Source organism: Panthera leo, chromosome A2, assembly GCF_018350215.1.
Source record: "Panthera leo isolate Ple1 chromosome A2, P.leo_Ple1_pat1.1, whole genome shotgun sequence".
NCBI classification, from domain to species: domain Eukaryota; kingdom Metazoa; phylum Chordata; class Mammalia; order Carnivora; family Felidae; genus Panthera; species Panthera leo.
The window spans coordinates 165,963,360-165,991,344 of NC_056680.1; the positions used below are offsets into that span (position 1 = coordinate 165,963,360).

Consider the following 27,985-nt stretch of genomic DNA (forward strand, 5'->3'; position numbering starts at 1 on the left):
ATAGTACATATATTATTTATACACATGGATTTAAAATCTATAAAATCATTTGAAGAATTAGAACTAAACTATTCGAAGATGTTCATACTCAAATATGCAAGAATTGTTTCTTATAGAGCAACAATAATCAGATATAAAGTGCAGTGGAAAAGGATCCCTTGCATAATAGTTAACAACTAAAATTAAACTTAACAAGGAATGTACAAGTACTGCTCAGAAAAAAAAAATTTTCTGGGGGTGACATCAGCAACACGGCCACATAAAATGTCCCTCACTCGTAACCGCCCCCCACCCATCAGCAGCAACAGTCTGGCATCCCACCACAGGTAAGAGTGCCTTTGTAGAACTGTGGAAGCCAGCACCAGAGGGTAAGGGACCCGGAAGGACTGTCGCCTGCCCATGGGTCCGGTAATAGGGATCACACTTTGGTTCAAGCTGCGGACCCCAAAGTGGCCCATGAACCTGCTCTGACCCTCTTGGCCAGTCCGTTGAGCCCCCAGAGAGCACTGCCTCAGACAATTAGCCACATACAAGAGAACCTTTGGGAAGTCCAGGTTTCCCAAGGAAAAGTTCCATGACGCCCACAGGAATGCTTTGGAGAGGGTCAGAGGAGGAGTTAGACTTTACCCATGTCACCCTGCCCCAAGGAGGCACTCAGGGCCAAGAGAGGTCTTCTCCCCCATGATTTCTCCTGCAGGGGAATGTGAAAGCATGTGAGTGAGCACCCAGCCTCCTTGTCTGCGTGGGATGCTGCCAGAGAGGCTCCTCCTTCCATCCCGAGTACTGAGTCATGAAATGCATAACGGGGGGTTGGGGGGGGTAGGGGGAAAAGAAGCTGGAAGTGCAGCAGACAGGGCTCTCGGAGGGCAGGAAAGAGACAAGGGTCCTACTGACTGTGCTGTGGCCCCCATTAAGAAGCCCCCCTGGGGGTGCCTCACCTGCTTATCCCCCCCAAGCGGCCCCCAGTGCTACATGTGCCTTGCCTACACCCTGCAGCTGGCTCCCTGTGCACACTCCTGATGGTGAGTGCAAGCTCTGGCAGGCAGCTAGTGAGCACATGCAGAAAGCCAGCCCCAATCTGTGGGTGAAGGAGAGACCACAGGCTTGAGCTATGGCTTCACCATTGGGAAAGCCAAAGGAAGGCCATCAGCACCCAGCCAGGAGCCATCCAGAATCCAGAGAAGGCATCCGAGCATAAGAATTCAGCCACAAGAGGGAGCAAGACCTGTGGGGTAGGAGAGAAAGCCTCTGAGCCCAGAGCAGGGCTGTGACAGAAGGTACTGCTCTCCTGAGGCCAGCCAGCAAAGAACAGGAGGCAACTGCTACTTTGCCATGAAGACAGCAACACGGGACCTCAAGGAACTTGAAAACCAAGGGGACATAATTCTACCAAAGGATCTCAGCAACCTTCCAATAACCAACCCCAAAGACCTAGAGAGCTACACTTTACCTGGGAAAGAGTTCAAAATAGGTGTTTGAAGGAAGCTCGGTGATGGGCAAGAAAACACAGAAGGAGGGGCACCTGGGTGGCTCAGTCGGTTACGTGTCCAACTTGGGCTCAGGTCATGATCTCACGGTTCATGGGTTCGAGCCCCACATCAGGCTCTGTGCTGACAGCTCAGAACCTGGAGCCTGCTTCGGATTCTGTGTCTCCCTCCCTCTCTCTGCCCCTCCCCCACTCTCTCTCTCTCAAAAATAAAATTTAAAAACTTAAAAAAAACACATCTGAGCATCGGAGCATCTGATGAAATCGGGGAAATGATACATGAACAAAATGACAAGTTCAACAGACAGAAACAATAAAGAACCAAATACATTCTGGAGCAGAGAACAGAGATAGAAAGCATCCCCATCAGATTGGATGAAGCAGAAGGAAGAATCTGTGATCTAGAAGAAAGGAAATTTGAAATTATCCAGTCAGAGGAAAACAAAAAGAAATTTAAAAAAGTGAAGAAAGCATACCGTCCAAGGAAACGGTCTGTGAATTATGAGAGTCTCAGAGGAGAGAGGAGGTAGCACAGAGAAATAGTGACTGAGAACTTCCCAAATTGGCGAGAGATTTGGATAGTCAAGTTGATGAAGTCACCAAACAAATGCAATTTAAAGAGATCTTCCCCAAAAACACATTCTAATAAAACTCAAAAACCAAAGAATCTTAAAAGCAGCAGGAGAAAAACCACACTCACAAGGGAATACCCATGAGGCTGTCGGCAGGTCTCTCGACGGAGACCTCGGAGGCCAGGAGAGAGCAGGACGAAATATTCCAGGTGCTGAAAGGCAGATCCTCCAACGGAGAACACTCTCCCTGGCAAAGGTGTGCTTCAGAGATGAAGGAGACAGACCAGACTGAGGGGGGTCCTCAGCACTAGGCCAGCCTCACAAGAAATGCCACCAGCTCTTCCTCGAGCTGACACGAAAGGGTGCTAATGAGCGACGTAAACGTGTATTGCTGCGCACAACACAGCAGCGAAAGTAGGCGCGCGCGGGCGCATCCAGATTCCTCTAACGCTGTAATGCGGTGGGTGTTAAACTCTTAACTGTCTAGATTAGAGGACAAAAGTATTACAGATAACGATAGGTACAATAGTTTGTTGATGAATACACAATATAAGAAGAGGTCAACTCTGACATCAAAAACATAAAATGGGGGCAGTAAAGGGTGGAGGTTTTGTCTGGGATGGAAGCTAGGTTCTTATCAGTGTAAAATAGATTGTTACATCTATACAAGGTCTTAGCAAGGCTTGCGATAACCCCAAAGCGAAACCCACCAGGAGAGAATGAAGAGGGTCAGAACGCGCCCCTGTGGGAAATCAATTCACAAAGAAAAGCAACAAGAGAGGAGGAAGGAACAAGGAACCACAAAAAGATCTGTCAAACAACAGGTCACTTCTCCAACCCAAAGGCGAGAAATGGCTAGACGGGCTAAGAAAACAAGATGAACTATACACAGGCCGCGAGACTCACTGCAAGGACACACAAGCTCCGAATGAAGGGGCAGAGAAAGTACTCTGTGTGCACGGAAGCCCAAAGAGAATGGGGACGCCCATGCTTCTCATCTGACAAAACAGACTGTAACTCAAAAGCTATAACAAACAAAAAAGGTAACTAGATAATGTTAGTTATCTAGTTAGGGTGAGTTCATCAAGAGAATATAACAGAAATTAACTCAAAATGGATTAAAGACTTAAATTTAAGACCTGACACCACAAAATTTCTAGAAGAAATCCAGGAAAAGTCTCCTTGACATTGGTTTTTGGCAATGGTTTTCTGGATATAACAACAAAAGCACAGCAACAAAAGCAAAAATAAATAAATGGGACTGTGTAAAACTAGAAAGTCTCTGCACACAGCAAAGAAAACAGTCAACACAGTGAAAAGGCAGTGTACAGAATGGGAGAAAATGTTTGCTCGTCAGATATCTGATAAGGGATTAATTCATATCCAAAACACATAAAGAACTCATAAAACTTACCCAAAAAATCTGATTAAAAAATAGGCAGAGGAGCCAGACACTTTTCCAAAGAAGACGTCCAGGTGGCTGAGGGACACGCGAACACACGAACAGATGCTCATCATCAGCATCAGGGAAAATGCAAATCGAACCAGAGAAGAGCACCTCGCACCTGTCAGAGTGGCAGTGATGAAAAAGACAAGAAGTAACAAGTGTCGGTGCGAATGCGGACGAAAGGGAGGCCTTGTGCACTGCTGGTGGGAGTATAAATTGATGCAACCTCTGTGGCAAACAGGATGGAGGCTCCTCAGAAAATTAAACACAGGGAGGGGGCGGGGGGAGCGGGCCCGGGTGGCTCAGTCGGCTAAGCGTCCGACTTCGGCTCAGGTCGTGATCTCGCGGTTCGTGGGTTCGAGCTCCGTGTTGGGCTTTGCAGTGACAACGCTGAGCCTGCTTCGGATTTTCTGTCTCCCTCTCTTTCCGCCTCTCCCCCTGCTCGCTCTCACTCTCTCAAAGCTAAATAAACATTAAAAGTTTTTAAAGGAAATTAAAAATAGAACTTTCAATATGATCCAGCAATCCCACTTCTGGGTGCTCATCTGAAGGACTTGAAGTCAATATCTTGGAGACAGAGCTGCGTTACTCACAGCAGCCAAGACATGGAAACAACGTGCATGTCCGTTGAAAAAAAGAAATCCTGTTTGTGATGACACAGAGGAGCCTCTAAGGGCATTGTGCTAAGTGAAGTCAGTCAACAGCAAATAGCATATGATGTCTCTTACACGTGGAATCTGAGAAAGTCGGACTCACAGAAACAGCACGGTGGTTGCCGGGGGCTGGGGGGAGGGTGTGAGGTGGGGGGACGTTGGCCAAAGGGGGTAAACTTCCAGTTACAAGAAGAGTACGTCCTGGGGTGTCGTGTGCACCGGGTGACCGTCCTCAGAGAGCCCCGTCTCCTGCGCAGCAGTTAGACGCGGTGGCTTTCCTGCTCTCTCCAGCCTGGTCTGCAACAATTCAGCAGATGTCTTTGCTGACAAGCAAACGATCATCTTTATTTGAACTTTATTTGAACCTTGGAATATTTGCTTATACGTATATTAAAGTTTGGGGGTTCCGACTATTGTGCCCTTTTAAAGATGAATCGTGTGAGTAGAATACATATTTCACAGTTCGGAAGTACAGCAGCCTAATGGCGAATAGACGTTAGACCCAGGAAGCACCCGTGCGCCCCTGCCTGAGCGGAGAGAGTGGTCATGTCACCCAGAGGGACTTTATAAAAGGCTACCTTGTGTCTTGGTTTGATAGGACACACTGTTTTATAAAAATATTTAGATAGCATTTTTCTATGAGAGAAACGATTTTATTACTTTCGTCAAGAAACAAACTTGTATGTTTTAGTTAAAAAAAAAATTTTGAACTGAGTGTTTTCCTTGAAATACCTATAAAAGTATTTTGTTGAACATAAGCTTGCCCAGTAATATGCAGCTTTAAAATCTAGAAAGCTCAGATGAAGATATTTGACATAAAAATACAACTCCTGGTCTTGGTCGCTCATCACCCCTCCTGCCGGCGTTCCAGAGCTAAGCATGTGCTCCCAGAGCTAAGCGGGTGTGCTCAGGTCCAGCTTCAGGAGTTTTCCTAGTAATCCCCCCTTTAGAAAAAGCAAATTCCAAAGCCAGAACGAACAATGACTTAATCAAGGCTCCTCTGGGCGGGAGCCTCACTTTGTAGCTTTGTAATGTAGTCAGTGACATTCCAGAAATGCCAGGTTTTCCTACAGAGGCTCGCCTTTGCCTTTCGCCTTTCGGTGCTGCCTTGTGACGCCTGTGCCTTTTCACAGGCCTGTTCGCTTACTGCCCTGCCCACGACCCAAGTGTGCACGGAGCTGCCTGTCCGCGAACGGTGAGAGGTGGCATGTTTGAAGTCTAGAAGCTGGAGAGCCTACAGAGCCAACTGTGCAGGAAGTATATGCTGTCCTCAGGGAGAAAGAAGTCTGCACTCGATAGGAAAGGAAGGCAAAGAGGGATTGCAGTGTGACATTTGAGACACAATAAATGAGGAAGTGCCTGTTTCGTCTCAAGCTTCAAGATCTCGCCGAGATGGGTATGCGTTTAATACCGTGGATTAGGTGAGCTCAGGTCATTCTGTTTTTACAAACTGACCTCTCTTACCTGTAACAGAACTGCGGCCTTGCGTGCTCCTTCCTCTGTTGCGGGGGATTAACGAGACCTCTCCTTTAGTTTCTGTGCACCAGTTGGGTGTTGACCGATCAATAAAGAGGTGGTCTCTCTACAAATGTTAACGCTTCCATACGCTGAGAATCCCTTTTTTTTGCAGATTCGCCTTGCTTTAAAAAAATATCACCGGCACATTCCCAACTGACCCAGAGCCAAGTGATGTCGTGTTACAACGTGGGCTCTTTTAAATAGGTTGTGGAAAGAACAGAACAGATCAAACGTTGGGTTTTGTCCCCGAGGGTGTCAGAGAATGAAGCTGGAACCGCCGGGCACGGCGCAGCCATCCCGGGGCTCTCTTGCCACGAGGCTCAGTTGAACTCAGGTCAGAGCCGCCCGGAAAGGTCAGGAAAGCCGCTGTGCTCCCGTCCCCGGTGTGAACAGAAAGCCCCAGTGTTGCCCAGAAGGCAGTGGTTGGTCCTTGCCGCCTTTGGTCCTTATCTAGAAATTCTGCACAAGTCATGCGATTGAGGGATGGCCTTTTATTGCTGCAATTAAAACTTTGCAAATGCATTGTATTATCTCCACCCAAGCTAAAAGTCCTGACCGTTGCTTAAAAAAAGTAAGGTTAGTGATTTGTCAGATGCTGTGGTTGACTTTGGGGGCCGCCCGCTCCCACACCCTCCTACATGAGATTCCCCGTACTTTTTTCATTTACATCTCACCAAACAGCATAATGGTCTGAAAGTTTGTTTAGTCCTGTGACTGCCTTTATCACACGGAGACGGCAAACATTCTGTTGCTAACTTGAAGTGGCTCCAAGCAGCAAGACTGGGAGGATATTAAACCAGTAAAAGCTTATCAACTGATTCATTGATATGCTGTAAATTCCAGCCTTTTCATTTTGCGTTTGAGGGTGGTCATAAGTCAACACATTAGGAAGCCATTTGCTGACATCCAGACGGATCACTTGGAGAGGCCCCCCGGGCAGACAGAGTTCACCGGGGAACTTTTGTTAGTATATTGTTTTTAATGTTTAGCCAGTAATGTTACTGGTAAATGACCAGTAATCGCTTTACATATCAATAACCTGAACTCTTAGTTGATCTATCCGATATCCGAAGTATGAGACTTGAAAGGAAAAATGTATGAAGACATTCACTCTCTTTAAAATGGAAGAGGTTGTACATTTTGTTCCTGTAGAGTGAATGATATTAACCATTGGTTTAAAAACTAGAACTCAATTGTCTTTTTTTTTTTTTTTTTTTTTTTTGGCCAGTTCTTGCCCTTTCAATTACTAAGGGCATCTGACTCTAATAACAGGAAGGAAGTAAAGAAGGACACTGAACACATAAGAATTCGAGATTTAAGAAATAGTTAATCATAGCTACACTTAGGACATGGCTCTGAATTGGCCACAATAGGTGGTGGATAAGGACACGGTGATTTAACTTGGTAATATCACCCTTGCTGACTTTGAACGTGTGAAGCTACAAGAATAAGGTCACACCGGTTCACTTTTAGAAATTTGCCGTAGATACATCTGCAGTGTGTGTATTAACAAGCTAATGTCAATGGTATGATCATAAGCTAAACGCCAAGCTTATTGAATCTTGGTAGTTGGAAGTAGCTTCAAAATCATTCCTCATTGGCATTGTTCCTTTTTTTAAATCCCAAAAAACACCCTTTAGAATATATACGTTGGGGGATATATGTGTCCTCCTTTCTAATCTACAAACGTACAATCAATTTTTTTTAATGAACGCTAAGGGCCTCAGCGCGAATCAGATTCGTCCCTGAATGTAAGGAACTCCTTCCAGGCACTAAGAAATACACACAGGAAGAGAGGAGAGCGTCCAGCCGATGACAGGTGCCCGTGAGGGGCCAGAAGTGCTCTGTGAGAGTTGAGAGCCAGCTCATTTGCTATGAGCCCACGCACACCGGGCGTCCTCGCGGTCTTCGGGAGTCATTCGTGCAGGGGAGTCATGGAAACAGGGGAACGTGACAGTTATTCATGGGACTCTGTCAGTGACTTTGGCCGCTCGGGAAATTCCTACAGGGAAGTAATGAGAGGCCCCAGGGGACCTCGGCCTCCAGACAGGCCCAAGATGGGGGGTTGGGGATCAAGGCAGAGGTGGTGAGGGCAGTGCTCCCAGAAGGCCACTCGGGCATCAGAGGAGAGCTGGAGGCAGCCCGGGCTCCTCCCACCACACAGGGCCCCGCCCCCTCGTTCCCACCTGGCCCCTCCCACCTGCAGCCTCCCTCGAAGCTGTCACACGCCCCGCCCCGCACACACCCTGTTCCCCTCTAACTCTGAGCCCCCCACCGGGCTCCCCTTGTTCCCACCCTGCCTTCCCGCACACGGGCACCTGGGTCCGGGGCTGGCCTCGTGTGCACCGTGGGACGGCCACGCTCCCGGCCCGTTCGTTAATCGTGCGGCACGCAGACACTCCACGGTAAAGTTATTCAGCCTAGATTGAATACACTGCATTTTAACAGTCCTTAACCACCATTACACATAAAAGGAATTGTTACTTTTCTCATTTATGAAATGCTTTTAATTTCACCTAAGCAAGAAAGTGTGATTTGTTAACAAGTGTGAAAATGACATTACATCTGTTAGGCAGGCTAGTAGATATGAAATATAAATTAAATCACACTGTGGGGCACAGCACTCCAGATGGCTTCCAGTGACCGATGCCTGCGGTTCTGTGCTTTACAAAACCCGTCCAAGGTCCCTCCCTGCCCCCCAGATCCCTAGGGCCAGCTCCTTGAGGGGGGTCGCTCTCTGCTGCACCCACCTTCCTCGGGAGAGACAACAATAACTTGTGTCGTTAACGTCAACTCCAAAAAGTAGCGAGTGTCATAGAAATACAAAGAAATGGAGGGGACAGGAAGTGAAATGCGGAGCACGGGGTTTGGGGCGGGTAGAGATGGGGGTGCAGACACAGACGGGATGGGGAGCATCTCCCGGGAGCACAGGGGCAGGGTGGGGAGCAGCCGCCGGCTCTTGCTGAGCTGAGGGCACTCAGCAAAGGGCTGGGCTGGCGCAGTCTGGGACCACCGGGACCCTTGTTCCTCGCTGGCCACTACCCGGCTGCCTGCCCACCCCTCATTCTGCCCCGGTGTCTTGTGCCTGCTATTAAATGCTGTTCCAAGCAAAGAAGAATGTTTCAATTATTAGCTTAAATGTCATGCTGTGCGAGGCCAATTTTAAGCACAAACACGAAAGCATTTAGTTCACGTGTGGAACCTCCAAAAGTATACAGTGTGAGTCTCCTGCCTCATACGTGTATATCTAATGCTTACCCACACAGATAAATTGCCCAATAAAACTGGGTCTGAGCCCTCGGCGCATGGCAGGGAAGGGACCCTGGATGTCCTCGCGTCCCCCCTTCCTTCTGTGCCGTCGCCTCCCATCTAAGTGGCTGCAAGGAAGTGACGTGCCAAAAACAGGACATGAAGGCCGTGTCCAGGAACCAGAATTCAGGAGCGGAAGAGCATGGGGACGGGGCGGCAGCTTGAAGCAGACAGGCTACGACTTTTGCATGTGGGAATGACGCACAGCCTTCAGAAGCCCCAGGATCCCCAATGTGATTAAAACACTAAAGAAGAAGGGCATGTCGAGTGAAGCTACAGCCTTCTCAGAAGTGATGGCAGAAGCCGGAAGACTGAGCACAGCACCTCTGGGACTAGAGTGAGGCACTGACAGCCTTGAATGCCACACACACCAAAGGAGGGTTCCAGCGAGAAGCGTGGCAGGGCGCCCGGCTGGCTCGGTCGGAAGAGCAGGTGACTCCTGACCCCAGGGTTGTGAGTTCAAGCCCCACGCCGGGCATAGAGATTACTTAACAAAAGAAAAAAGAAAAAAGAGAGGCAAAGGAAAGACCGTTTCAGACAAAAATGCCTTCACTAGAGGAGATTCTGAAAGGTGCCTTTCAGGAAGAAAGAAAATGATCCCGGATTCCAAGATGCAAGAAGGGTGAAGTACAAGGTGGTAAAAATGTGGACAAACCTAATAGGCACAGACTCTGTAAAGCAGGACCACTAACGTCTTCTAGCGTAAAAGAGAGGAAGAGACAGCTTGAACACACAGAATCCCCCGCTAACGTGCTCGGGGACCCTCGCTTACGTGGCGGGGTGAAAATTCTGACCTCAGACGTTACTCATTTTAATATACATTTGTAGGGTGACTGCTGAAAGAACTGAAATGGAGTTTTAACCTTCAAATTAGCAGAGAGAAAAAGAGAGAGAGAGAAATGTCGGTGGAAGAAAAGAGCAGAGAGAAAAGTAAGCCAATGGCAAGACAACTCGAAAATACAGAACAGGACGGACCAACGTCCCTCGGGATGGATCGGTCAGCACAAGCCCCGTCACATGACTTCGAAGGGACTATTATGTGTGAGAACGAGAATAAGGTATGTAAGATGGGTGCATAGACACACACACAGAAAACGACAGGAAAATCTGGGGTGCTGACCTCAGACAAAGCAGATATGAAGCAAAGGCATTGGGGACAGTGACACCCAGGACCTGTGGCACACGCACTCTTTCAAAATACAAATACATCACTTATAAAAACTGACCACAAAAATTCTCATCATAGCATAAGGCATTTAAAACATAGAGGGGCACCTGCGTGGCTCCTTTGGTTAAGCATCTGACTTCGGCTCAGCTCAGGTCATGATCTCACGGTTCATGAGTTCAAGCCCCACGTCGGGCTCTGTGCTGACAGCTCAGAGCTTGGAGCCCGTTTCGGATTCTGTTGTCTCCCTCTCTCTGCCCCTCCCCTGCTTGCGCTCTGTCTTTCTCTCTCAAAAATAATACGCATTAAAAAAAAATTAGGGGCGCCTGGGTGGCTCAGTCGGTTGAGCGTCCGACTTCAGCTCAGGTCACGATCTCGCGGTCCGTGAGTTCGAGCCCCGCGTCGGGCTCTGGGCTGATGGCTCAGAGCCTGGAGTCTGCTTCGGATTCTGTGTCTCCCTCTCTCTGCCCCTCCCCCATTCATGCTCTGTCTCAAAAATAAATAAATTCCAAAAAAAAAATTTTTTTTTTAAATTAAAAAAAAAATTAAATGTGTACATCATGGTCTCTGACCACAGTGTACATAAGCTAGAAATTTAAAATAATTTTTAAATAACTAGAGATATCTCACACACTTGGAAATACAGAAACAGTTCTAAATAACCCCTTGGTAAAGAAGAAATTACAATGGAAATTAGAAAATATTTTGAACTGAATTGACAGCAAAATACATATCAAAACTTATGGAATATTACTAAAGCAGTATATTTCTTCTATACTCAGTATCTGTTGTAAGTATTTGAGTATAGAATCAGTTTATAATTCTCACATATTATAACATATCCTAAGCATTTATTTACTGTTTTGCTATATGGCACCAGTTAGCATTAAGATTGGCCTACTGAGGGGCGCCTGGGTGGCTCAGTCAGTTAAGCGTCCGACTTCGGCTCAGGTCATGATCTCATGATCTGTGAGTTCAAGCCCCGCGTCAGGCTCTGTGCTGACAGCTCAGAGCCTGGAACCTGCTTCGGATTCTGTGTGTCCCTCTGTCTCTGTCCCTCCACTGCTCGCCCTCTGTCTCTCAAAAAAAAAAAAAAAAAAAGATCCATCCCCCCCAGATTTACTCGCCGCCTCTGCAAAACTGGCCGGGCCATGTTTTCAACAAGTGCTGAGGGAGAGCCTGCCGTGGTCAGGGCACATCCCAGGCCCTTGAGAAATGTAAACATGTTTGAAGACCCTTGAAAAACACCACAGGGCGTCATCAGTGTGAGGCACAGCACCCCCAGCCCCCAAGTTTGTGGCAATAAAGGCAATGAGGCATGTGCCAAGGGCACTGAGGGCAGGAGGAGGTTGGCCTGGGGAGGTGACACTTGGGGGTTGTCCTCACCAGGGCCACTGGGGAGTCACCAGACACAGCTGTTCAGAGCTGTCCCCTCTGTTTGCACCTACCGTGCTTTATCTCAAGCTGTGAGAAGTCATCGATGTGTCAGAACGGCGGGGACTCCTTCAGCCATCCTGGGCAGATACACGTATGTCTGTTATCACATACAACATACACGATAATATGTGTGTGTGTGGCCTCCACATTTATTCTGTTGCCCTCTGAAGTGACCTCGGACAGCTCAGTGATACCTCAACAGCTGGAGTTGGGCACTCACACTCCCAGGTATGATAAAGAAAGCTGTGTTAAATAACTTTGACTCTTAAAAGTAAGCAGGTGACTTCTGTGACAGCAGCCCTCCGTCTCCGGAGAGACAGTTCAGATGCAGCTATCTGTGGCCCCCAGGCTCCGTGCCCCAGGTCGGGGGTAGGGCTGAGACTCCCGGGGGTGCCGCTGCTCCCAGGACTAGGCTTGAGAACCGGCACCCAAATCAACCACTCTCACACTCACGCACCTTCTCCAGACAGCACTTCTGTGCTCGAAATAATTTTAGAACATGCCTTATAACCCGAAATCTTTTGTAAGGTCTGGAATAGAATGTGACCCCTTTTTTTTCTGAGGCATAATTTTGGAGGAAGAAAAGATCTTACATTCCAAGTATGTATGAGGAATCGCTCTCACTTCAAGAGAGCTCACTCCCAGGGCACATGGACTGTGCAATAGGAAGTTGAAGGCAGTCATACAGATTTCCGAGGAATTCTCCCTTTTACATGGTAGGGACGCGCCTACCCTCGGTCATTTGTATAGAGGTTATCAAATAGTCAAAAGGCCAAAACACAAAGGAAATAAAACTCAAGGCCCTAGGAGACACGGCCTGCTGACGAACGTAAGTCACAGTGACGATTACAGTCGGTGTGGGAGAGAACGTGACTGCTAAAGAGAAGAGCATGTTCCTCCGGGCCTCTCAGCACAGGTGTTCCCTGATTTACGATGGCACCAGGTCCCCGTAAACCCATCGTACGTCAAAAACATCATTAAGTCAAAAATGCATTCGGTACACCTAACCGACCCAAGACCCCAGCTTAGCTCAGCCGGCCTTGACTGTGCTCAGAACGTTCACGTTGGCCTACGGTTGGGCAGAATCATCTAACGCAAGCCTCTTCTACAACAAAGTGTCGAGTATCTCCTGTGATGCACGGAGGGCTGCACTGGAAGGGACGGGAATGGCTGTGCGGGTGCAGACGGCGGTCGGTGTGTCGGCTGTTGACCCTCGTGATCGCGTGGCTACTGGGAGCCACGGCCACCGCCCGGCGTCACGGGGGAGGATCAGACCGCCTATCACTAGCCCTGGGAAAATATTGAAATTCGAAATTCAAAGTATGGCTTCTACTGAGTGTGCACCACTTCCACACCGTCGTAAAGTTGAAAACTTTAAAGTCAAACTGCTGTAAGTTCGGGGGCGTCTGTATGGCTAAAAAACAATTGCAAACAAACCCCCGAAACACAAGTGCCTGGAAGATTCAACCGTCAGCCATGCGGACGCCTGTCGTGGCACAGCGCGGCCTTTCCCTGACACTCGGCGCTCGTCCTTATAACACCCGGGGACGAAGGCCGGCGCGGGCTCGCTCACCACAGCCGCCCCTCCCTTCCTGCGTGTCCCCTCGTCGTCTTGTGGGAGGGAGAAGAATCAGAGGGCACACCACATCCCTGAGGGCACCTTGTGAGGTCTGACCTTGGAGAAGCAGCCCCGGAGGTGACTTAAACACTGTGTTCAGCCGGGTCGGTCCACATCAGGGACACACGAGACGTCCACAGACCAGAACACTCGAAAGCTGGAAGTCCCGCGCATCCAGGATGTGTCCCCCGCATCACATCTAATTGTCTCTGAGATTCCGATAGGCTCAGTTTGCCTCACCAAGCCCGACGACGTGGGACGGACCACATGGGTCCCTCGATCAGGACTCCTCCAACTGCTGGAGCAAACGCCCCCCAAACTTCAGTGACCGAAAGTAGGAGCCTCGGTGCCGCCCACGAGTGCGGCGTGCCGGCCGGTAGGATGCGGGCACCGTCCCCCGCAGCCCCGTGCCCCGCCGTCCCCGGGGCCCCGAGACCCCACCTCCACGTGGAAGACCTATGCCGCGCGGCCTCACCTGGCACAGGAGGGATGGCAGTCACGGTTTCCAGATGAGACGGCAACTTCTGAAGACAGCTCTGCGCTGGGGAGGGGAGGGGACGGCAAGAGGGCAGGCGGGTGGCGGCCACCAGCGTCACCCCCTGGCACAGGCGATTCCATTGCTACCCAGAGCAGCCTGCAAGTATCTTACAAGCAGCCACTGCTACGGCCCCAGGTGAGCTAGCTCTCCGAGCCTCGGGCGCTGCGATCGGCACAGACGCGGTTCTTCCCGGCGAACGAACGCCCCCACGAGCCCTCAGGCCGTGCTGTCCAGTCCCGGCAGCCACAAGCCTCCGGCGCTTGTCGAGACCCTGACGTGAAGCCAGGGAGGCCAAATCGACACGTGCTAGACACGCTCAGGATCTCAAAGACTGAACAAGAGAAAAGAATAAAGCGTCTCGTTAATAGTTATTCACGCGATACGTCTTTGAAATGGTAACATTCTGGATGTGTTGGGTAAAGCAAGATATTACAATTAACTTCACCTTTTCAAGGACTTTACAAAGCGTGGTTCCTCCACGTCTGGGGTTCGTGTTACATTTCCGCAGGACGGGGGTGACCCAGAGCAGCCAGCCCCGGGTCTTACCTTTTAGAAAGTTCTAAAAACAATTTTACGAAAAGGGCTTTTTCTAAGCGCGTCGCACACTGTCTTGAGAAGACAAAGGAAAGGAAAATAATAAGAGCAAGTACAGTCCTCTTGCCAAAACCCCTTCTTCTAATTTGAGTAGAGTCGACACACAGCGTGCAAAGTGGTGATTGCACAAGTGTGTGCGTCATGCCCTGCTCTCCACGCGTGTAACTGCCATCTGTCACCGCACGAGACCGCCACAGCATCGGTGGCGGCATCCCCCACGCCGGCCTTTTCTTCCCGGGATTCGTTCATCCCATAATGAGGAGACTCCGTCTGGCCCTCCCCCTCCCCCCTTCCCTCGGGATGTTCACGTTTTTTAGATTCCACACACGAGTAAAATCGCACGGCATCTGTCTTTCTCAACCTGACTTATTTTGCTCAGCACGCTACTCCCTAGGTACATCCGTGTTGTCTCGTCCTCTTCATGGCTGTGTGATACTCCTGTGCGTGTGTCAGTGTCTGTATGTTACGTCTTCTTTATCCACTCGCCCGTGGATGGACACCTGGGCTGCTTCCGCGTCTCGGCCTTCGTGAACAATGCCGCAGTAAACACAGGGGGGCGTGTATCTTCTCAAACTGGCGTTTTCATTTTCTTTGGGCAAATACCCAGTAGTGGAACTATTGGCTCAGACGGCATTTTGACCTTTTGAGGAGCCTCCGTACCGTTTCCCACAGCGGCTGCCCCAGTTTATACTCCCACCAGCATGCGTGAGGGTTCTTCCCCAAAACTCTCTGATAGAAACCATTCACTCTGCCCCCACCCCTGCCCTAGTTGTTTCTGGTCTTTGCCTTTCCTCTTACTCTAATAATCCAGATCTCCACAATCTAATTGGAAAAATGAAACTATTCTCCCTTCCAAGCACATCTAACGAGATGTAACGAGCCCTCTGCAATCACGAAATCGCTCTTCTATCTAGGCTTTGCTCCCAATGTGTTTGTTCCTGGAAAATCATGCAGGACTTACGGGAAGATGGGCAAGCCGTCTAAAACCCGAACTACTGCAATCGAAACACCAGCAAAACAAGAGCTGTCTCACTAAAAACCCCACGAAAGATTTAGACATGTTAGATTTCTAATAAACCAAAATTCCTACGGCTTTCCCTTTTTGAAAAGGAGCAATGGCATCTTGACAGAAGAGCACGTACAGAAAAGCTGAAGATTCCTCACTTTGGAGAAATCCGGGAGAATCACACAGTAAATATTGCCAAGGCCGCACACGGCCAAGCAGAGTCCAGGGGAGGAGAGGAGAGTGAAGGATGTCATGTTAAGCTAGTTTGCAAGTTAGCACGTGCTACCAAGTAGCGGCTCACAAACGAGCATACTGCGAGTCCCTGTGACTCCCGCGGCATCTAGGCGTGCCCCCTCCTACTCGTCGGATCTGAGCAAATTCCAGCTGCAAACACACGTCTAATGGCTTTGCTTCCCCCCGGCGATTCCAGCTCGTTGCCATCAGAAGGCGATAGCACATCATCCCACAGCCAGCTAAAACCATTCGTCCCGAGATCACTGTTTTTCTAAGTCCTTTTGTATCAAAAATGCAGTACTTCATATTAAAAAGTAGTACTTTATAAAAAGAACTGAGCAGGGGAGGGGCCTTAGAGAACTCTAAGGACAATACTTTCAAAAGCAAACCACCTTAAAGTTGGAGATAAAGTGTACTATGCTGCCTCCATACGGTCGACTAGCAAGGGAAACGGAATTTTAAACTAAGTCCTAAAGATCCGTAGCGAGGGGGTGTGCAACTGTCCATAAATTGATTACCCCCCATAAAGAGATTTTTGAGGTCCTCAGGCAATGGGAGTTTTCAAATTATGATGCTAGGGCTTGGTGAGAAAGGCAGAATGCCTAAGGAGTTTACAAGAAGGGATAATCTTTCTCTTGGATTTCTTTTTTTTTTTTTTATGGTCACGCTAAAATGATCGTTCATAACATGCAGCCCCAGGGGGAAGGCAGCTGGGGGCAGAGGGCTGGCAAGAGCACTGCCTCCAGTGTCGCTGGCCCTCGGGCCCTGCGGCAGCCAGCGCGGTGAGGGCCGGCTTGAGCACAGGAGCGAGGGCTGCGGGGCAGGGCCACAGTGGCACTGATCCTGAGCGATTCTAATGCCTCTCTCCTCTCCACTTCCTTTTCCCTCTTATGTCTTCTCAACTTTTAGTTACAGCGTATTCCTTGTTAGCAACCACCAAGACTTACAACCAGGTGAACCTTTGTGAATCTCTTTGCATAAACTACCCGAACATGGCTCTGTTAAGTAAACATCTGTATGTCTGTTTCCCCAAAAAGTCTTTTATTTAAATGTTTGGTTTTTTGAGAGAGAGGGAGGGGAGGAGCAGAGAGACAGAGAGACACAGCGTGAGCCGGGGAGGGGCAGAGAGAGAGGGAGACAGAGAATCCCAAGCAGGCTCTGCACTCACTGTCAGCCCAGAGCCCGACACTGGGCTCAAATTCACGAGCCCTGAGATCATGGCCTAAGTGGGAATCAAGAGTCAGATGCTTAACCGACTGAGCCCCCCAGGCGCTCCCCTAAAAAGTCTCATTCAAAGGTAGAGACCTGAGGAAAGTTAGCAAAAAAAGGCCGTCAGAGTTCAAGAAGAGGCTTCCCTTCCGCCTCCGTGTAGAATTTCACCCGGCGTTAGCCCGCTGCCTCCCGTGTCCTTTCCAGTTCACAGAAATCAGCCGCCGCATACTGTGCTCCTACAACACAAACATAGAAGAGCTGTTTTCGGAAATCGACCACTGCCTGGCCACAAACCGAAGTGTTCTTCAGCAGCTGGAGGACAGGTGTGGCCACGAGCTCACCGACGGAGACTGGGAGAAGATCCAGATCCGGGTAGGCTTGGGTCACTAACCGGAAGCAGCGGCGCCCCCAGGAGTCTGGGTGACATTATCGGGGAGACTTGGGGACCTGGTGGTGCCAGATCCGTGCTTCCAGCCCCGGCTGTGCCTGAACCGGCGGGAGGGGGCGGGGGGGCGGTCCTTGAACCTTCGTTGTCCAGTCTGGGGTGAGGTCAAGGCCCTTCAGCCGGAAACTGCTTTGATGATGCCTTTTTGTGAGCAGTGAGAACACCAAAGGGAAAACACCGCCCCACGTGTTACTTTCCTGGTTTTCCTTCAAGCCCGGGCCTGCCCTCCTCTTGCACCTGTAGTAGCCATGGAAGAAAGGGACACTCTGAATTCAACAGAGGAAAAACTCACTTAGAAAATGATGAAAATAGGAAAATCTATAAAGAAAGTTCAGCAGCTATCCAGGGTCAAGGATTTTGAAAAGGACTACTCTTTATTGCTTAATTAAAAGGAAATCTATGTCATTAATGTTCAGTATTTTATAAAGTATTTTTGTTTGTTTTAAAATTGCTTATCACATGGGCACCTGGCTGGCTCAGTCAGAAGAGCATGCAACTCTTTTTTTTTTTTTTTTTTTTAAGTTTATTTGAGAGAGAGAGAGAGAGAGAGAGAGAGGGCGCACAAGCAGGGAGGGTCAGAGAGAGGGAGAGAGAATCCCAAGCAAGCTCCACACTGGCAGCATGGAGCCCGATGCGGGGCTCAAACTCATGAACCGTGGGATCATGACCTGAGCTGAAGTTGGACGCTTAACCAACTGGGCCACCCAGGCTCCCCAAGAACATGCAACTCTTGCCTTGGGGTCGTGAGTTTGAGCCCCACACTGGGTGTAGAGATTACTAAAAAAAAATTGCTTCGGCCGTGAGTTACTATCCCTTTCCGTATTTCACAAGAGTAGCAGTATATGTGCAATTAGTGTTATTGGAACACAAGATGGAACTTCATTTCTAGAATATCCCTGTCTCTTGGTATATGGTTCTCCCTTAAGTTCAGGAAGCTTCCCTTCACACCCTGCACAACCAACTCACTCCCTGTCCTGTGCTGCAGGCTCTGCACCGGGAGACCCACGAGTGTCCCATCTGTCTCACCCCGCTCCCCACCAGCGGCGACTGTCGCCAGGACCCAGTGGAGATGCTCTGCGGCCAGCCTTCCCGAGAGATGGTCCTCCTGTCCTGCTCACATGTGTTTCACCACACGTGTCTCCTTGCCCTGGAGGAGTTCTCCCTGGGAGACAGCTCTCCTTTCCATGCCTGCCCCCTCTGCCGCTCTTGCTATCAAAAGAAAATTCTGGAATGTTGAATTCATAGTCAGGGAAAACTATCATTCCTGGGGGGGACGTTTACCTTAATTTTGGATAAACTGTATGGGTTTGGGGTTAAGTGCTATGGTGTAATCTGTTCTCCAATGAAACGTGTTTTTACTAGCTGTATGTAGGAACCCTAAATATATTTCTAGAGCTGACAACCTACCCAGTTTTAGTCTTTAGTCTATAAAAATTTCAAAGTGATAAGCTTAATCAGTTGAAACAAGTGAGGGATGGATAAAAGTCGAGTTTCAGAGGTTCCATACTTGAGTGATTTCCTGTGCTTCTTAGGTGATCAGTTGGGATTGCTCCTAGCAGCAAGATCACTCTCGTCCCTTCGTGGTCATCTGGTTACCTGGCCTGTCTCCACGGAGTTCTGGTTGACACTGGGTCGGGCCTGCCAGGATGGCCTGTGCATGTGACTGCATACACACAGCGACCAGGTGCCCCACGAGCTGGGAACCTAAAAACACTCCTTAAATTGTCTTAGAAACACTCCTTGCCATTCCTAATTCTCGTTTTGTACTAATTGCTTTATTTCTATGTGATAAATGACTATTGTACATCTGCGCTTCTGATATGTGAACCCAAAGTATAAAAATAAAACATTCAGTGGCATTCAGCACCAGGAGATGGTAAGTCACGTTCAATGACTTCGAGCCGTACTGTTCTAGCTGGTGCGTGTGGACATCCATGGATGTCTGCTTGGATCGGAAGGGTGTGACTGTGCTCTCCTCTTCCCGGGACCTTGCTGGTTTGCAATAGCGAAGTACAGTTGTACAGGCCAAGTACCCCCCTGCCGTAGCAGGTAAGGCCCCAGATCTCAGTGGCTTGCAAAGAAGCCTGTTCCTCCTGAAACCCACAGCCCACTGGCGGTTGGGAGGGGGGACGGGTGCTGACGGGGTGCTGTAAGAAGCCTCTGGCTCCCCGGCTCCTTCTGACTTCCGTCTCATGGCTCCTCTACCCTGAGTCCGTGAACGTTCTCATCACTGGGGAAAAGCAGGCAGAGGCGCTTACCGGGTCGAGCTTGGGCGTCCGGGCACACGTCGCCACGGCAAGAGCTAGCTGCAGGGCAAAGAGACCGGAAGCGGGAGCCCAGGAGGAGGAAGACGTGGGTCGCCAAGCCCAGGTGCACACGTGTCAGGGGTGCGGAACAATCCTGACATCATGTGGAAAGAAATACTAAAATGTATATTCCTTTCTTTTAATCTCATCCTTTCAAAATGCTCGTCTGATAGGTTTTATTTATAAATAGCTTTATAAATACCTATCACTTACGAATAAATACACATATATTGGAGTGTGCTCAAACATTTTGTAAATGATGGGGCACCCCACTGCAAAATTTGGACAAGCGAAATTTGTCCTAAATTTGTTAACAGTCTTCTCCCACTCATCCACAGGGGACATGCCCCAAGACCCCCAGTAGATGCAGAAAACCACAGATGGTACCAAACCCTATTTTCCTACTGCGTCTTCTCCTATACATACATACCGATGATGAAGTTTAGTTTATAAATTAGGTTGTAGTAAAAATTAATACCAAAAAATAAACAGAACAATGTACTGTAATAAAAGTCACGTGACGGTTTCTGTCTCAGAATATCTTACTGTGCTGTGCTCACCTGGTGAGGAGGAAGTTGGAAGATCTAATGCCCACATGACGAGGTGGGGCGAGGCGAGCGATGCGGGCACTGTGATGGAGCGTCCAGCTCTTACGGGTCTTCCGATGATCCGTCAGGAGGCTCATCCGCTCTGGGATCATAGGTGCCTGGGTAACTGAAACTGTGGAGAGCGAGACTACAGATGGGGGGGAAGGTGGGGACCAGCTGTAAACTGGACAAGCTCTAAACAGTGAGTAAGCACTTCTGTCCTGAGACGGCGGAAGTTAGCAGCTCCCAGCCTTCCACGTCCACCCAGAAGGCCGATGACGTGCACGCCTCTCCGTCCACGCCCTGAAAGGCAGAGCAGAGCCGTGCGGCCAAGGCCTGGGTAGTCTGATCCCACTGCCCCCTGGAGGGAGAGTCCAAGGCTGCATGGGTCACTCAGTGATGGCGAGAGTCCACTGAGGACCGTGTATGGCCACATCCCAGTGCTCCTGTTCCTCGGGACGATGACTGGGTCTTACTGTCCAGACTCCCTGCACTCCTGGCTGCCTTCTGAGCCCATTTCTCGAGCTCTCCCACTGAATCTGTGCTGCCACACATCCTTCCAGTAGCCTGTTTTCCCGCTAGGTGGACAGAGTCCACTTCTGCTCTGTGCAGCCAAGTACATGACTGACATAGGAATTATGAGTTGTGGACGAGACACAGGAAAATCAGCGGGGATGGCGTCTGGAATGGGTCGTCACTGGGGACGAGGGCAGTGAAGATCTTGTGAGTGTCCAGGGACGAGTCTCAGGCAGCTGTGACGATGTGAAAGCAGGTATTTTTCTTATTGAAAAGCCTCCTGGAATGGCATTCCCACCAAGACTTGGGGAGACCCAAGTTTCAACCACAGGACAATAAACAAGGATGCAGTGGAGTAGCTGCTTCTCTGGACAGTTTGACGATGACACATTTTCAGGTCAAGTCACAAAAACCATGCAGACTTTCATACGATTACATCACAGCTTCAGGTCTCTTGTATGAGAACTGGGTCGCTGACCAAGAGAGCGCGGGAAGTCAGTAGAAGACTTGGGAAAGGAAAATTGTGTGATGCTATTTAAATCCATCATCGTAATCGTTTTCACATCTCCAAGTGACTGGGTACGTGCTTTATTACCATTTTGATTAGTAAATTCCAGTTTTGTTTCATGTGACCAGGGAATGGGATTTGCCAGTCCGGTTGCTGTAACAGTGCCTGTAACAACTAGCATTTATTTCCTGTATGTTGGGTGGGTTTGGCTGCACTGTGGGGGGCTCAGCCGGGCTCGGCTCCAAAGTGTGAGTTACGTCCGGCCACGTTCCCTGAGCTTTGTGAATTTGGTTTCTGACCTGCAACCAAAGACTTGTGATGAATACAAGAAGGCATAAATGAAGGTGGAACCAAAGAGGGGGAGGAAACAAGAGTGGGAACAGGGGGAGGGGGGACAGGAAGGAGGGGTGAGCCACGCACCACAGACACCCACGCGCACTTCCTTCGGCAGCAATCACTGCCCGTTCGGTTCTGAACTTCTGAGCAGTGGGCCCAAAGAGGAAACCCGTGTCTGTTACACAATTCATAACGTCCATGAGTTGGAAACAAGGCAAGTGTTCAGAAAAGAGGGGCTAGTCTTTTTCCCCTTTTGAGACACGTGTCCCCTTTCTTCTGTTTTTCGAGTTGGTGACGGGGGTGGCCGTGGAGGAGGGCCATGCAGGTCTCGCTTCCAGAGAGCTGAGAGGGGTCGGCCAGTGGACGTCTTCCAGCCACCGTCCCTTCAGAGCCGCCTGCGTGCTCCTGCCTAGGCCACGGGCTTCCGGGCTGTCCCTCCCTGCCACAGGGGAGCGCACCGCTCACGGGGACACGTATCCCTACCTCGTGGATGGCCACTGCTTGCACTCAGACATGGCTTGTACCACAAAGACAAAATGACAGGACACGATAAACAGAATGGTGTTCACCTCAGATATACAGTGGTGAGTTTCACGGGGCAGATTCTGTAAAACGTTCCCCTGTAGCACGGCCACACCGTGGTCAATGACAGCAATTTCTGTGACGCCCGCTTGGGTGCAGTCTGCCGGGCATGCTCTCTGTGGTGGATCTGGCTGGTCTGGAATTTCCGTAGGGCGTGCTGACTGTGCTGACTTCAAGTAGTTCTGGCGGGAAACCACTTCTCGTGCCGTTTTCACAAATACCGGCTGGCAGTTAGGTTCAAAATGCAGTCCCTCGTAAGTAGCAGGAGTGTTTGCTTCTCTCGTGCAGTATAATCTGTATGTGTGTTGGCACGCTTTGGTGGACGAGAGCGTGTTAAATATAGTTAACCGCCTCCCGGAAAAGCCGAATGCCCAGGAAGGGTATCTGCGGACGGGGCTGTTCTGAGCCCTCTCTGACCTGAGGCGGGCCACCAGCAGCCCCGGAACTGGTGAGCACAGCTAACATCTAGGAAAGCCGAGTCACCGTGTTGCACGCCTGAAACGAACGTGACGCTGTGTGTCGACTCTACTCAAAAACTGTTTTCGACAAAAAATGCAAGCAAAGAAATAACACGTGCATCTGGTCTCTCATTCTGGCAAACCAGGCAAACTCACGTGCCTTCTGCAGCCAAGCAGGTAACAGATTAGTGAAGAAAGCAGCTACTGTCGCCATGATTCCAAGATGTGGAACTTAACGTTGCCAGGTCTTCTAGCCCTCAAACAGCCTCTCTCAGCCAAACGATGTTTAACCTTTTGGCACCGACAACATGGCATTGGCATAAAAATAAACCGGTGAAACAGGCAGCCCAGAAACATACCCACGCGCATACGGTCAGTTAATTTATGACAAAGGAGCCGAGAACATACCATGGGGAAGGAACATTCCCCTCAATAAATGGTGCTGGGAAGCTGGATAGCCATGTGCTAAACATGAAACTGGCCCACTCCTTTACAGCATACACAAACGTCAGCTCAAAATGGATTAAGGCCTTGAACGTAAGACCTGAAACCATAAAATTCCTAAAATACACAGGGGGTAAGCTCTTTGACATCGGTCTCAGCGATGACTTTTTGGGTCTGACACCAAAAGCAAAGACACCAAAAGCAAACAAAAAAGCTTCTTCACAGCAAAAAAAAAAAACCAATCAGCAAAATGAAAATGTTTGCAAATCATAACCTGCTACGGGGTTAATATCCAAACTATATAAAGAACTCATCCAGTTCAATAGCAAAAGAAACAATCCAATTTAGAAAGGGGCAAATCTAAATAGGCACCTTCCCAAACACACACGGATGGCCAGCAGGCACACGGAGAGACGCTCTGCTGGTGGGAGTGCACACCGATGCAGCCACTATGGAAAGCAGCAAGGAGATTCCCCAAAAAATTACGAACAGAACTACCATGTAATCCAGCAACTCCACTTCTGTGTACTTGTCCACAGAAAACGAAAACACTAATTCGGAAAGGTATCAGCACCTCCATGTTCACTGCAAGGGTCCGTCGATAGGTGAGATGTGGTACACGTGTACAACAGAATATTGTTCAGCTACAAAAAAGGGAAATCCTGCCGTTTGGGACATGGATGGACCTCATGCTAAATAAGACAAAGGCAAATACCATCGGATCTCTATATGTAGAATCTAAAAAACAACAACAAATTCACAGATACAGAGAACAGATTGGTGGTTGCCTAAAGTAGGGAGTAGGTAGGCGAGATGGGTAAAAGTGATCAAAAGTACATACTTCCAGTTATAAAATAAGTCCTTCAGATCTAATGGACAGCACAGCAAGGATGGTTAATACTGTGTTGCATATTTGGAAGTTGCTGAGAGTAACTCTTAAAAGTTCTCAAGAAAAAAAAGTGTGTAACTGAATGGTGATCATTTCACTATATATATATATATATATATATATATATATATATACACACACACACACTCAGTTACCCATATATATATATATCTATATATATCTATCTACACAATCATTATATACACACACACACACACACACACACATATATATATATATATATATATATATATATATACATATATATAATCGTTATGTTATGCGCCTGAAACTAATGTATGACATTTTAATAAAAAAAGACACTGAGGTTACAACTATAAATGAAAATACCTGACACAACGAGGGTATTGTGGAATTCTTGCGATTCATTAATGTTGACTCAATTTTTAAAATGTTGAACTCGTAAAATCACATTTTGAGTTAAGCATAGCCCGCAGGTCACTTGTTTGCCATCTATACGTTACACAAACAAGCTGGGGACAGGGACACGAAGATCAACTCCCTATAATGTGACCGAAATATTCTGGGCTTGAAAAGTTTCCCTTTAGATAGATTACCACAATGACGCCTCAGTAAAACATTCATAGCATACTGACTTTGAATAATGCGATTTCTTTTTTTTTTTTTTAAGATGTTTTTTAAGGAATCTCTACACCCAATGTGGGGCTCGAATCCACAGCCCTGAGATCAAGAGTCACACACTCCACCGACCGAGACAGACAGGTGCCCCCAAATAACGCTATTTCTTAATGTCGTCTTCTGAAACCATTTACCAAGACAAACCAAAGTAACTTGGTGGATGTGATATTAAAAGCTGGGAAACACACTCGCCCCAAGTAACTGAATTTTAGCAGAGCTGATCAGTAGCCAACAACTAGGTAACAGGAGCAATTATTTGTTTGCATCCATCTTGGATCAAGATAATAAAAATATTAACTGCATTAAAAAAAAAAAAGTGAAGGGGAAGAAAAAGTTTTCCTGGACCCTCTTGGGTCCTCGGCTAGATCTAAAAATTAAACTGACAAAGACTGCTTAATAGGAGAAAAGCACACAAATATATTTAGCACAGGTTTTGCGCGACACAGGAGCCTCCACAAGAAACAAAGAGACAAAGAAACAGACCTGATTATTTTCTGCTACATCGGATGAAGCACAGGAGTTGTGGGAAACACAACAGGTTAAGGAGCGTGAGGAAGTGTGTATCCTGGGGGACTCAGCAAGGCCTGTTAGGACTCTCTGAGATCAGGAGGCTCCTTTTCTCTGGGTGAAGGGAGGGCAACTCTCACAAGAGGGTCTAAGGACCTGTTTCAGGGGAGAAGCGCAAACCTCAAATTCCTTCCGCTTAAAATATTCAATACTCCAATGTGCCATACGCAAGTCTTGAGCCCTATCAAATGCTTGCTTTCTGCTTTCTGCGGAGTGGAGGTACATGTCTAACTTATCTAAAATGGGGTGACAATTTAAAAATTTTATTTTTTGTTCTCATGGGAGTGTTACAGGATAAAGTTCTCCATAAGCCCCAATAATCAGGATTAATTTTTTTTTTTTATTTTTTTAACGTTTATTTATTTTTGAGACACAGAGAGACAGAGCATGAACGGGGGAGGGTCAGAGAGAGAGAGAGGGAGACACAGAATCCAAAACAGGCTCCAGGCTCCGAGCTGTCAACACAAAGCCCAACGCGGGGCTTGAACTCACGAACCGCGAGATCATGACCTGAGCCGAAGTCGGGCGCTTAACCGACTGAGCCACCCAGGCGCCCCCAGGATTAACATTAAATGCATAAGCCCAAATCATGACCTAATTCTGCCCAGAGAAAAAAGACCTAAGATCAAAGATTATTACACTAACAGATTTTCCATGAGTTTTGTTGAAAAATGGCAAGGTTCTCAGGCCTACATGTAGAAACACACACACACACACACACACCGGGGTTTATCAAGGAAACAGCTGGTTCACAGTATTAAAAGAAGGCCTAATAAACAATGAATAAACAATGAAGCCTGTAAGGGGCGGGGGGGGGTTGGGGGGGGAAGGCAGGCTGGCTAGACCACCTTCGCAGGGTTGAGGTGGGCAAGTCAGGGGCCACAGACACCTGTGCCCAGGGGGGCCAGACCCCTCTTTCTGTTCCACCCTCCTCAAACACATGGCTCCATCCTTGAGGGCACTTTGCAGATGAGTTCACATTTGTACTTTCTGAACCCAGCCTAATTCTTTGTTACACAATGTCTCTAGGATTTTTAAATACTTGAAATTGTTGCAAACAATTAAACAGTGGCAAAAATTGAATTCCCTTATACTCTTCACCAGCTTCCCCTCATGTTAACATGCCATGGTAAAATTATCTGAACCACAAATGAACAATGATACAAAAGTATTAGCTAATCTACAGATTTTATTCGAATTTTGTCAACAGTCTCCAGGATGTTTTGTAAATAAGAATTTTCATTTCTTTGCTGGGGTGCCTGGGTGGCTCAGTCGGTTAAGTGTAGGACTTCAGCTCAGGTCATGATCTCGCGATTTGTGAGTTCAAGCCCTGCATCGGGCTCTGTGCCGATGGCTCAGAGCCCGGAGCCTGCTTTGGATTCTGTGTCTCCCTCTCTTTCTCCCCCGTCCCTCCTCATGCTTCGTCTCTCTCTCAAAAATAAGCATAAAATTTTTTTTTAAATAATAAAAAAAATTTTCTTTGCCAGCGTGAATGCTAATCTGTCTAAAGGAATACATCTTCCAAATTATAATTCAAGTGTGTATGGTAAAGTCATCATATTAACTGGACATTTCCAGACAGAATGAGTCACTAACAAGGACTCTGGAAGAGTAAATACAAGTATTAATAGTTCAAAACACAAGATTAGTGCTCGGTACGTTAATAGAGGAGAATATTCTTCAGAATCAGTTTATGAGATACATTAATTAGAGGTTCAGGATATAAAACTTAGAAATAGAACTCGATGTTTATGGACATTTAGTTCATGAAAACGGCGCTGAAATCACATTACTGTTTAACATACGGCTCTGTCATACCGGCCTGTCCTTTGGGGAAACAATAAAACTAGTCAAGGATGGGACAGAACTGCATTGAGGTGCTCCCATCCGCTGAATGCGGCGTCTGAATCCAAGAGGGTCGCCATCTGCATAGAAGCCATGGAGGGTGGGCGGCCAGGCAGCTGTGCACTCGGTGGGCATCCAAACTCTTTCAACTGTCTTCGTGGGCAAGTGGGCAAGTCACAATCCGAAGCGGCTCTTGGAGTCCCAGCTGTCCCATCCTGTCCCATCCATGGCGCCACAGAGGAAAGGAAGGGTGGAGGTGGGGCTGTGCCAGGCTTCTTCCGAGTCACCTTCCTGGAGGTCCTACACAACAGTCTGCGCAAGCTCCCTGGTCAGATCCGCACCACGTGGCGGGCACAGTGCCACCCTGAAAAAAAACGGAGCTGGGTCGCCTGGCACGAACGGTTGCTGTGTGGCCAGTGACGTCTCTGCACAACCATGATCTGATTCCTTTCGGCAAGACAAATCCAGATAAGAGGTTGATGAATTATGGAAAAAAAAAAAAAAAAAAAAAAAAAAAAACAGACACAGAAGCAGTTAGGTGTGGGGTAACGAGAATGATCCGGGGTTCCATGGTGGTGATGGCTGCTCCACTCTGTGCATATATCAACAAATCATATGCTTTAAGAGTGAGTTTTATGATATGTGAATTACATCTCAAAGTAGTTAGGGGCAAAAATTGGGAAATACCTTTAAAAGTCTTAGGGTAGCGAAGGCCTTAGTATGACACCAAAAAATTATGGGAAACTGCACATTTTGACTACTTCAAAATGTAAGGTTTCAATACCACAAAAACCCAATATTGGATAAGTTTAAAAAACAACCAGGAAAAATATACACATCAGAAAGATAAACATTTAATATCCATAATATAGTTTTTATAAAACAATAAAGATATTATGAAATACCAGAAGAAAAATGGGCTAAGTATATTTAATACTAATTCACAAAAGTAGAAATACAAACAGCTGATAAAATTTTTTTTAAATTCCCAGTAGTTATTAAAAATGCAAAGAAAAACAATTAAATGTTTGCCTCTCAGGTCGGCACTCCTGT

The 27,985-nt window shown here is 48.0% G+C and overlaps 1 protein-coding gene across 13 annotated transcripts in view; it reads left to right on the forward strand.

Moving 5' to 3' along the window:
• Positions 1 to 18,640, forward strand: part of RNF32 (ring finger protein 32) — a 37,479-nt gene extending 18,839 nt beyond the window's left edge. For 8 of the 13 annotated variants that reach the window (XM_042927209.1, XM_042927212.1, XM_042927206.1 and 5 more), the window contains 2 exons: positions 16,994 to 17,161; positions 18,220 to 18,640. In XM_042927209.1, coding sequence (XP_042783143.1) covers positions 16,994 to 17,161; positions 18,220 to 18,471 — 420 coding nt within the window. In that variant the 3' untranslated portion in view covers positions 18,472 to 18,640. Of the gene's footprint in view, positions 1 to 5,291; positions 5,764 to 11,757; positions 11,816 to 16,993; positions 17,162 to 17,389; positions 17,644 to 18,219 lie in introns of those variants that run through there. The other 5 variants (XM_042927215.1, XR_006199425.1, XM_042927214.1 and 2 more) reach the window with 5 other exon arrangements.
• The last annotated feature ends 9,345 nt before the right edge of the window (positions 18,641 to 27,985 follow it).